This window comes from Pongo abelii, chromosome 20, assembly GCF_028885655.2.
Source record: "Pongo abelii isolate AG06213 chromosome 20, NHGRI_mPonAbe1-v2.0_pri, whole genome shotgun sequence".
Taxonomy (NCBI): Eukaryota; Metazoa; Chordata; class Mammalia; order Primates; family Hominidae; genus Pongo; species Pongo abelii.
In genome coordinates, this window is record NC_072005.2 from 23,962,518 (window position 1) to 23,974,096 (window position 11,579).

Consider the following 11,579-nt stretch of genomic DNA (forward strand, 5'->3'; position numbering starts at 1 on the left):
AGCTGGTATTATTTTTACTAAAACTATTCCAAATAATTGAGAAAGGACTTCTCTCCAAGTTATTATATAAGAACAGCATCATTCTGATACCAAAACCTGGCAGAGACAAAACAAACAAACAAACAAAAAACTTCAGACCAATAGTTTTAATAAATATTAACAAAAAATCATCAACAAAATACTGAAAAACCAAATCCAGCAGCACATCAAAAATTTAATCCACCATTATCAAGTAGGATTTATCACTGGAACACAAGGTTGGTTCAATATATACAAATCAATAAATGTCATTTATCACATAAACAGAACTACAGACAAAAACCACAAAATTAACTCAATAGATGCAGAAAAAGCTTTCAGTAAAATTTAACATCCTTTATGTTATAACCCTCAACAAACTAGGCATTGAAGGTACATACTTCAAAAGAGTTATCTACAGCAAATTCACAGCCAACATACTGAATAGACACAAGTTGCAAACATTTTTTTTCTTGAAAACTGGCACAAGACGGCCAGGCGCGGTGGCTCACGCCTGTAATCCCAGCACTTTGGGAGGCCGAGGCGGGCAGATCACGAGGTCAGGCGATCGAGACCATCCTGGCTAACATGGTGAAACCCCGTCTCTACTAAAAATACAAAAAAATTAGCCGCGCATGGTGGCGGGCGCCTGTAGTCCCAGCTACTTGGGAGGCTGAGGCAAGAGAATGGCGGCGTTAACCCGGGAGGCGGAGCTTGCAGTGAGCCGAGATTGCGCCACTGCATCCCAGCCTGGGCAACAGAGCAAGACTCTGTCTCAAAAAAAAAAAAAAAGAAAGAAAAAAAAAAAGAAAACTGGCACAAGACAAGGGTGCCCTCTCTCACCACTCCTATTAAACATGGAATTTTGAAGTCCTGGCTGAGCAATCAGGCAAGCCGAAACAATAAAAGCACCCAAAAAAGAAAGAGAGGAACTCAAACTATCCCCGTTTGCAGATGACATGACTCTACATCTAAAAAAAACCTATAGTCTCAGCAGAAAAGTTCTGTAAGCTGACAACTTCAGCAAAGTTTCAGAATACAAAATAAACGTACAAAATTAGTAGCATCTCTGTACATCAACCATATCCAAACCGAAGGCCAAATTAATAACACAATCCCGGCCAGGCACGGGGGCTCACGCCTGTAATCCCAGCACTTTGGGAGGCCAAGAGGGGCAGATCACCTGAGGTCAAGAGTTCGAGACAAGCCTGGCCAACATGGGGAAATCTCGTCTCTACTAAAAATACAAAAATTAGCCAGGTGTGGTGGTGCATGCCTGTAATCCCAGCTACTCAGGAGGCTGAGGCAGGAGAATTGCTTGAACCCAGGAGGCGGATTGCAGTGAGCCAAAATCACACCACTGCACTCCAGCCTGGGCAACAGAGTGAGACTCCATCTCAAAAAACAAACAAACAAACAAAAAATCCCATTTGCAATTGCCACAAAAAAGAATAAAATATCTAGAAACACAGCTAACTAGGGAGATGAAAGATCTCTAGGACAAGAATTACAAAACACTTCTTAAAGAAGTCAGAGATGGCCAGCTGCAGTGGCTCACACCTGTAATCCCAGCACTTTGGGAGGCCGAGGCGGGTGGATCACCTGAGGTCGGGAGTTTGAGACTAGCCTGACCAACATGGAGAGACCCCATCTCTGCCTAAAAATACAAAATTAGCCTGGGGTGGTGGTGCATGCCTGTAATCCCAGCCACTCGCGAGTCTGAGGCAGAAGAATCACTTGAACCCTGGAGGCGGGAGGTTGCGGTGAACCAAGATTGTGCCATTGCACTCCAGCCTGGGCAACAAGAGTAAAACTGTCTTGGGGGGAAAAAAAGTCAGAGATGACGCAAACAAACGGAAAATCATTTTGTGCTCATTGATAGAAAAGTTCGGTATTAATATGGCCATACTGCCAAAAGAAATTTACAGACATGTTATTTCTATGAAACTATCAAAAAAAAATTTTTTTTTTTTTTTGACGGAGTTTGGTTCTTGTCGCCCAGGCTGGAGTACTGTGGTGAGGTCTTAGATCACTGCAACCTCCACGTCCCGGGTTCAAGGCTGCCTCAGCCTCCCAAGTAGCTGGGATTACAGGCATATGCCACCACACCAGGCTAATTTTTTGTATTTTTATTAGAGACAGGGTTTCACCATGTTGGCCAGGCTGGTCTTGAACCCCTGACCTCAAGTGATCCACCCACCTTGGCCTCCCAAAGTGCTGGGATTACAGGCATGAGCCACCACGCCCGGCCTTAAAAATATTCTTTTTTTTTTTTTTTATCTTTTTTATTTTTTTATTTTTTTTTTATTTTATTATTAAAAAATATTCTTAACTAAAAAAAAAAAAAAAAAACAATTAAATACATATGGAACCAAAAAAGAGCTCTAATAGCCAAGGCACTTTTCTAAGCAAAAAGAACAAAGCTGGAGACATTACATTACCCAACTTTATACTACAAAGCTATAGTAACCAAAGCAGCATGGTACTGGAACAAAAACAGACTCAGACAAATGCAACAGAATAGAGAGCCAAAAAATAATGCCACGCACTTAAAACCATCTGATCTTCAACAAAGCTGACAAAGAGAAATACAGGAACAATTTCCTATTTAATTTTAAATGTTATTTAAAATTTTAATTTAAACATTTAAATTTCTGGCCGGGCACGGTGGCTCACGCCTGTAATCCCAGCACTTTGGGAGGCCGAGGCGGGTGGATCACGAGGTCAGGAGATCGAAACCATCCTGGCTAACACGGTGAAACCCCGTCTCTACTAAAAAATACAAAAAATTAGCCAGGCGTGGTGGCGGGCGCCTGTAGTCCCAGCTACTTGGGAGGCTGAGGCAGGAGAATGGCGTGAACTCGGGAGGCGGAGCTTGCAGTGAGCCGAGATCACGCCACTGCACTCCAGCCTGGGCAACAGAACGAGACTCCGTCTCAAAAAAAAAAAAAAAAAAGAAAGAAAAACTAAATGTAAATATTTAAATAATCCTATTAAAAATAATGCCACACACTTACAACCATATGATCTTCAACAAAACTGACAAAGAGAAATATGGGAATAATTTCCTATTTAATAAATGGTGCAGTAATAACTATTCAGCACTATGTACAAGGCTAACCCTGGATCTCTTCCTTACAACATATACAAAAATTAACAAGATGAATTAAAGACTTAAATGTAAAACTTAGAATTATAAAAAACTCTGGAAGATAACCTAGGAAATATCATTCCAGACATAGGAACCAGAAAATTTTATAATGAAGATACCAAAAGCAATTGCAACAAATTGACAACTGGGATCTAACTGAAGAGTTTCTTCATAGAAAACTATTAACAGAGTAAAGACAAACTACAGAATAAAAGAAAATATTTGCAAACTATGCTTTTGACAAAGGTCTAATATCCAGAATCCATAATGAACTTAAATAAGTTTACAAGAAAAAAAAAAAAAAAACTCATTAAAAAGTAGGTGGCCAGGCACGGCCACCTACTTGCTCACGCCTGTAATCCCAGCACTTTGGGATGCCGAGGCAGGTGGATCACCTGAGATCAGGAGTTTGAAACCAGTCTGGCCAACATGGTGAAACCCTGTCTCTACTAAAAATACAAACTTACCCAGGCGTGGTGGCAGGTGCCTGTAATCCCAGCTACTTGGGAGGCTGAGACAGAAGAATCGCTTGAATCAGGGAGGCAGAGGTTGTGGTGAGCCAAGATTGCACCACTGCACTCCAGCCTGGGCAACAAGAGCGAGACTCCGTCCCCACAGAAAAAAAAAAAAAAATTAATAAAAACAAAACATGGCCTGGCGCAGTGGCTCACGCCTGTAATCCCAGCACTTTGGGAGGCCTAGGCGGGCAGATCATGAGGTCAAGAGATTGAGACCATCCGGCCAACATGGTGAAACCCCGACTCTACTAAAAATAGAATTAGCTGGGTGTGGTAGCAGGCTCCTGTAATCCCAACTACTAGGGAGGGTGAGGCAGGTGACTCACTTGAACCTAGGAGGCGGAGGTTGCAGTGAGCTAACATCTGCACAGCTGCACTCTAGCCTGGGGACAAAGCCAGACTGTCTCAAAAAAAAAAGGTACATAAACATCATGGAACACTGTGTGGCCATAAAAAGAGACCAAGATCATTTCTTTTGCACCAACATGTATAGTGCTAGAGACCACTATCCTTAGAAAACTAATGCAGAAACAGAAAACCAAATGCATGTTATTATTTATAAATAAGAACTGGCTGGGGGCAGTGGCTCACGCCTGTAATCCCAGAACTTTGGAAGGCTAAGGCGGGTGAATCACAAGGTCAGGGGGTGTTTGAGATCAGCCTGGCCAACATGGTGAAACCCTGTCTCTACTGAAAATACAAAAATTAGCCAGGTATGGTGGTAGGCGCCTGTAACCCTAGCTACTTGGGAGGCTGAGACAGGAGAATCGCCTGAACCTGGGAGATGGAGGTGGCAGTTAGCTGAGACTGAGCCATTGCACTCCAGCCTGGGCAACAAGAGCAAAACTCCGTCTCAGAAAAATAAAAAAATAAAAAAATAAAAAAATAAGAGCTAAATAATAAGAACACATGGACACAAAGAGAGGAACAACAAAAACTGAGACTTAGTTGAGGGTGGAGAGTAAGAGGACAAAGAGAATCAGAAAAAATACTTGTTTGGTGCCATGCTTAGTACCTCAGTGACAAAATAATCTGCACACCAAACCTTCATGACACAATTTTACCTATAAAACAAACCTGCAGATGTACCCATGAACCAAAAATAAAAGTTAAAAGTAAAAAATCCATGGGTGGAGGAGAGTGCAATGTAGGTGGAAGGACTGGTTTGTACTACAGATAGTGGCTTAGGTGAGGCTACACTGATTTATTTTTGTGCCCACGAAGGCAGATGAGATTATGAACAGTTGGTCAAAACCCTAGGATGGTGGAGAAAACAGATTACTACTGCAGATTCAGTGTCTGCAGGTGGGGATATTCCAGGAGACATAGTCATTTTTTGGGTTTTTTGCAGGAAGCACTAGGATAAACAATGCTGTTGTGAATTTTCTGAGGGTGGTACCTAGTCCTGGGAGGGGTGTGGGCACGTCAGTGTCTAGTGGGTGTGTTTGTGAGTGGGTGGAAATCTTGTGGTGGTAGCTGTGAAAAAGTGGGGTTTGTTATCACAGCTCTTGTCCTTTAAGTTTTCAGTCCTCGCTCACCCTTGGAGGAGACCTGAAATCACAGGACAACGAGCTTGTGTACAGGAGAGCAGAGCCTCCCATTCCCAGGCACCCAGAGTTCCATTCCAGGCCAGGCCTCTGTGATATCTTTTTTCTGGCACCAAATCTGTAGAGTTTACTGAACACCAAGCAATTCTCCAACACTCATTGTCTAACATTTGAATTCTGACACCACCCAGAGTCAGCACAGACCCTGATTCAGAGCACAGTCCACAACATTGTCTTTACTGCAGATGCCAGTCACAAACTTCATGGGCTGATCTATGCTTCTGAGCCACTGTTTAATAATTGGGGACTCCCAGAACTTTCCTCAAGTTCAGTAATATAATAGAGCTATTCACAGAACTCAGTGAAACACTGTAGTTATCTTTACCAGTTTATTATAAAAGATACAACTCAGAAAAAGTCAAATGGAAGAAATATATAGGACCAGGAAAAAAGGTGGGGAAAAATGAAGCACAAAGATAATCCTGGTAAAGAGCTATGATTAATAAAATTCTCCATCCTTTGTATTCTCCAGAAATAGTTTTTAAAAAGGAATACCCTCTTATTATGACTTAGATGGTGCTCTCTTTTCTTACCTGTTGTATAGCCAGACATAGACTGCATATTTTCTTCCTTTTCTTAAAAAAATCAGCTAAATTTGTCTTCAGTGGTCAAAATAAAATACTTCTTAATCAAACTTAAGTTTTTCTTTTTCCCACAGCAACTAAACTTTGAGCTATACTCAGTTTGAGCCAACATACAACCCCATTTTATGTTCACCCTAAGAACATGCTAACTTCAGGGTAAAACATTTTCTGATCTAAAACCTGATTTTTTCACCCTCTATTCACCATTCTTCTGCTATTTTCTTTCTAATCTTGTTTTCTCCCCTCTGTGAAAAAAAGTCTGCCTGAACTTTGCAATAATAGTTGGTACTTCCTCCTGTTGCAATACTCCTTTGGAATTAAAATTTTTTTTACATAAATCTAACTTTGTTTCATTTTACAAAATTTGGAAACTGCCTCAAAACAATAATACTTATCTTCAGTAAGACCTTTTCAGTCTTTTTTCATTTTAACCTTAACTGCACCTGCCTGTGCATCCCCAGCTTCCCAGGGCTCTCAAGCTTCTCTCAGGATAAAGCCTTCTTCCATGGCTGGGGCGAGCAGGCTGACATATCTGCAGAAAAGGGTCCCCAGAAAGAACTAACTGGGCCTTTAATAACCTCCTTTTGCAGGCTCAATATTAGCTTTATATGGGCTCAAGCTTTAATTTTCATGTCTGAGTTATTCACTTGGTGTCTGAAACTACGTGTTTGAAAAATGCAGCAAAATTACTGATACGCAGTGTTGATATATAAAAGAAAATTTTAAGGTGCTTCCATTTCATACCTCTATAAGAAAACCAAAAGTATCTATACCTTTCAAACAATTGAAGTATTATTTTATTATTTATTTTAAAAGTTATGTAGTAGGCCGGGCACGGTGGCTCACACCTGTAATCCCAGCACTTTGGGAGGCCAAGGCCAGCAGGTCACCTGAAGTCAGGAGTTCGAGACTAGCCTGGCCAACATGGTGAAACCCCATCTCTACTACAAATACAAAAATTAGCCAGGCGTGGTGGTGCGCATCTGTAATCCCAGCTACTCGGGTGGCTGAGGCAGAAGAATCACTTGAATCTGGGAGGCGGAAGGTTGCAGTGAGCTGAGATCATGACACTGCACTCCAGCCTGGGTGACAGAGCGAGACTCTGTCTCAAAAAAAAAAAAAAGAAAGTTATGTAGTAAACAATTAGTCATATGAGAACACTTCTAGGAGGTACCAAATTTCATAACACTTAGCATTAAATTCAGAAATCAAAATCATAGGATATAGAACAGATATTCACTGTCACAAATTTATGGTGCAAAGAGGAACTATGTTTTCATGAATCTATGTAACTCACCAATTATCTACTACATTTTCTTGTGGAAAGGTATTTAATTTTTACAGCCAAAAAGGAAGAGAGATTGTCTCGCTCTGTCTCCCAAGGCTGCAGTGCAGTGGTGCAATCTCGGCTCACTGCAACCTCCACCTCCCGGGTTCAAGAGATTCTCCTGCCTCAGCCTCCCAAGTAAGTAGCTGGGACTACAGGCACGTGCCACCGTGACCGGCTAATTTTTGTATTTTTAGTACAGATGAGGTTTCACCATATTGACCAGGCTGGTCCTGAACTCATGACCTCGTATTCTGCCCACCTCAGCCTTTCAAAATGCTGGGATAATAGGTGTGAGCCACCCCACCTGGCTCTTATTCTTTTCCTTGGTAGAATTCTAACAGCTAAACCTTGGAATTCTGTTTGAAATTACCCACCCATAAACACAACTGACAAATTTTCTAAACTCACTCTGGGAAAGAAAAAGGTAAATAAAAACGTTTAACAAATAGAATATACAATTAGATTTTTTTTTCCTGAAACCCAACTCTTACATGCTCTTTGCACATATTTTCTTACCTTTCAAATGCTACTAATAAAATGCAATTTACATTTAAAAAAACTAAAGTCACCGGCTGGGCGTAGTGGCTCACGCCTGTAATCCCAGCACTTTGGGAGGCTGAGGAGGGCGGATCACAAGGTCAGGAGATGGAGACCATCCTGGCTAACACAGTGAAACCCTGTCTCTACTAAAAATACAAAAAAATTAGCTGGGCGTGGTGGCGGGCACCTGTAATCCCAGCTACTCGGGAGGCTGAGGGAGAAGAATGGCTTGAACCCAGGAGGCAGAGCTTGCAGTGACCCCAGATCGCACCACTGCACTCCAGCCTGGGTGACAAAGCGAGACTCCGTCTCAAAAAAAAAAAAAAAAAAACCAAAAACTCAAGTCTAAATAAGTGCACTAATCTTTTCAAGGTGACAAACCTAGGGAGTGGCAATGCTGATTAGAAAACAGATGTGTCGGCCCAGCGCAGTGGCTCATGCCTGTAATCCCAGCACTTTGGGAAGCCAAGAGGGGCGGATCACCTGAGGTCGGGAGTTCGAGACAAGCCTGGCCAACACGGGAAAACCCCGTTTCTACTAAAAATACAAAATTAGCTGGGCATAGTGGTGCATGCCTGTAATCCCTGCTACTCGGCAGGCTGAGGCAGGAGAATCGCTTGAACCTGGGAGGCGGAGGTTGCCATGAGCCGAGATGGCACCATTTAACTCCAGCCTGGGCAACAAAAGCAAAACCCCATCTCAAAAAAAAAGAAAACAGATGTGTCTAATTCATGTGTCAAGTCAGGTCACCAATCACTTGAGAGATTCTCCCACCCCATCCTGCTCACTTAAGTGCTCAATGACCACCCTCTCACTGCACTATGCCTCAGTGACTGCCCCAAGTGCATTTTACTTTGCAAGTTTTTGCATCATTTCACTGAGGTCACTTTTTGTCTTTTGAAATGCTATTTTTTCTTTCACAAATCTTACACAATCCAGGGGACAGAAATTATCTCTGTGTTCTTCCCTCAATACCAGCATCTGATTGGCTGACCAGCAATATGTCTCCAAGAAACGGAAGCTGGGTTGAGTAAAGGCAATCTTAATGTCTCAAGGCTTAGTTTTTCTTTTTTTGAGATGGAGTTTCGCTCTTGGTGCCCAGGCTGGAGTCCAGTGGTGCGATCTTGGCTCTCAGCCTCCGAAGTAGCTCGGATTACAGGCAGGCACCACCACGCCCAGCTAATTTTTTTGTATTTAGTAGAGACGGGGTTTCACCATGTTAGTCAGGCTGGTCGCGAACTCCAGACCTCAGGTGATCCACCACCTCAGACTCCCAAAGTGCTGGGATTACAGGTGTGTGCCACCGCACAGGCAAGGGTTAGTTTTTCAAAGGAAGAGCACAGGGGAGAGTCCTATCAGTCCAAGGGCATCCATCTGTTCCATTGACAGGCTACACTCCATACCTCAGGTTGTTTTATGAAAGAAAATAACCCAGTAGATTATATTCACTAGACACTCGAGCAGACATAGCCATGGTAGATATATTGGTTTATTCACAGAAATTACTGAAGCCCAGGACCATAAAAAACTGAAGGTGGCTGAGGCCACATCACCCATAAAGTTTCCAAAGGGAAACCTTGACCCAAAAATATTCTGATACTATCTCTGTGCCTAGAGAAGATTTTTTAAAATGAGGCGAAAAGATTTTTTACAATACAGTGTCAGGGAATTGTTCTTCTTTTTCTTCTCATAAAAAATATTTTCAAACAGAAAACGATTTTTTTAAGTGCCATTCAATGTCAAAAAATGCTTAGTTAAAATACAGCATCTAAGGTGTACAATAAAAGACAAATAGTTGATAACGTGAATTAGAAAGGGGAAGCTGGCATTTGAGAATGTGAGAAGAAACTGGAAATTTAGTATTTTACTGCAAGTCATAGTTAGTCTGGAGGAATGGGATGACGGGTAGGCTTGAAACCCAGCTTGAGAGAACTGTGAAAAATGCAGGGGAAAATCAGTCCCCTGTGGAGTGTGAAAATAACTAAGTAGCAGGCAATTAGACTGAGGTTACTCTAGTCCCTGGGTTCCTACTTTTTAAAAACTCTAACTCAAATGCATTTTTTTGTAAATTACTGAATTGAGGGAAACAAAATTTAGGCTTAAACAATCATAAACTGCCAATTAACCTCTGATTACATAACCCCGAAATGTCCACCTTAATCGTACAAATCAAGTAACTATGAACTGTACCTAACCAATTATTTAATTTGGTTTTCTTCATCATGTACCTTTAAAAGTCTTTCCTTCAAGCTGCTCTCATAAGTCACAAGCGCCAAACCACAGCTAAGTGCTCCACAATTTTTGGATCACTCTTTGCTTAAATTCTCCAATATTTTTGTGGTGATCCCCATAATTTATTTATTTATTTAATGTATTTCTATATATTTTTTGAGACGGAGTTTCGCTCTTGTTGCCCAGGCTGGAGTGCAATGGCGTCATCTCGGCTCACTGCAACCGCCACCTCCCGGGTTCAAGTGGTTCTCCTGCCTCAGCCTTCTGAGTATCTGGGATTACAGGCATGTGCCACCACGCCCGGCTAATTTTGTATTTTTAGTAGAAACGGGGTTTCACCATGTTGGTCTGGCTGGTCTTGAACTCCTGACCTCAGGTGATCCACCTGCCTTGGTCTCCCAAAGTGCTGGTATTACTGAAGTGAGCCACCGAGCCCGGCCCTCCCATAAAATTTTAATAGGAGAAAACAGGAACTGGGAACCCCACGGACCAAAACTCTTCCCATTAATGAACCTGCACCCTGAGTCAGGATTTTCCCGTGACGCCCCTCCCGTGGTCCCTGCACAATCTGAGAGAGATGCGGCGCTGAGGGTACAGAGCTGCCCAGAGAGGGCTACAGACCAGGGCACAGTCACTACGCAGAGAAGAGACGGGACGCCCCGGGGCTGGCTGTCAGGGCGCCGCCATCTTATGGCTGCAGGGCACTGAGGCCGAGCTGGGGAAGGAGAACTCGGGGTGCAGATTGTGGAGCTGACTGCGGGGAAGCCTGAGTCCCGCCATAGCCACTTCCCACCGGTTCCAACCAGCCCCTTCCCCCTCTCGGGATGTCGCACCCGGAACTCTCACCATTTCTAGGCTTCTAAGAGGCCCTGGAGTCTTAGCTGTGGATCTCCCAATTTCTGCAGGTCACAGGCCCACAGAGGCTGGACCGCTAGGAGCAGAGGACACAGAGCAGTGAAAGGAGACACGGAGCTCCGGCTGCAGCGAGAGACAAAGGCGCCGCCAAATCCCGGAAGCCATCTTGTCTGCTCCAACTGCGTGCCTGATTGGACGGTTCCCAGCCCAGCGTGCCTGATTGGACAACGTTTAAGGTCCTGACCCTTCAGGCCCTGAGTGACAGAAGATGTGATCAGACACTGGGCTGAGTGAAGAGTGACAGCCTACGCTGCAGCCTTTTCAGCCAGGGCTTCCTCTTTTAGCTGAGCCAGGCCCATCCCAGAGGGTATTTGTATTTAACCTTGTGTATAAGGTCATATACATTTATAAATGATATATGGCTACTCACAAATAAAAATAATATAATAATAATTATTTTAGAATTTCAGATTTTATGACCTTCCTGGCTTCTGGTCCTTTGAGTAGGCAGCCTGAGAATTTTAAAAAGAGGCAATCCTCAAATAAAATGTGAGCCTCATGTGAATTTTACGTTTTCTACTAGTCAAACTTTAAAAAGAAAAAAACAAGTGGAATTGATTGTAACAATCTAATTAACCCAATATATCCAAAGTACTATCATTTTAGTATGAAAGCAATATGAAATTATTGATGAAATACACATATATATGTATATATGTGTGTATATATACACACACACACATA

General features: G+C 42.7%; 1 protein-coding gene across 1 annotated transcript in view; it reads right to left on the reverse strand.

The window, feature by feature from the left end:
• LOC103893093 (zinc finger protein 675) overlaps positions 1–10,846 on the reverse strand; it is a 33,505-nt gene extending 22,659 nt beyond the window's left edge. The window contains 1 exon segment of the mRNA XM_009253092.4: positions 10,827–10,846. Coding sequence (XP_009251367.2) covers positions 10,827–10,829 — 3 coding nt within the window. The 5' untranslated portion in view covers positions 10,830–10,846.
• Positions 10,847–11,579: the final 733 nt, after the last annotated feature.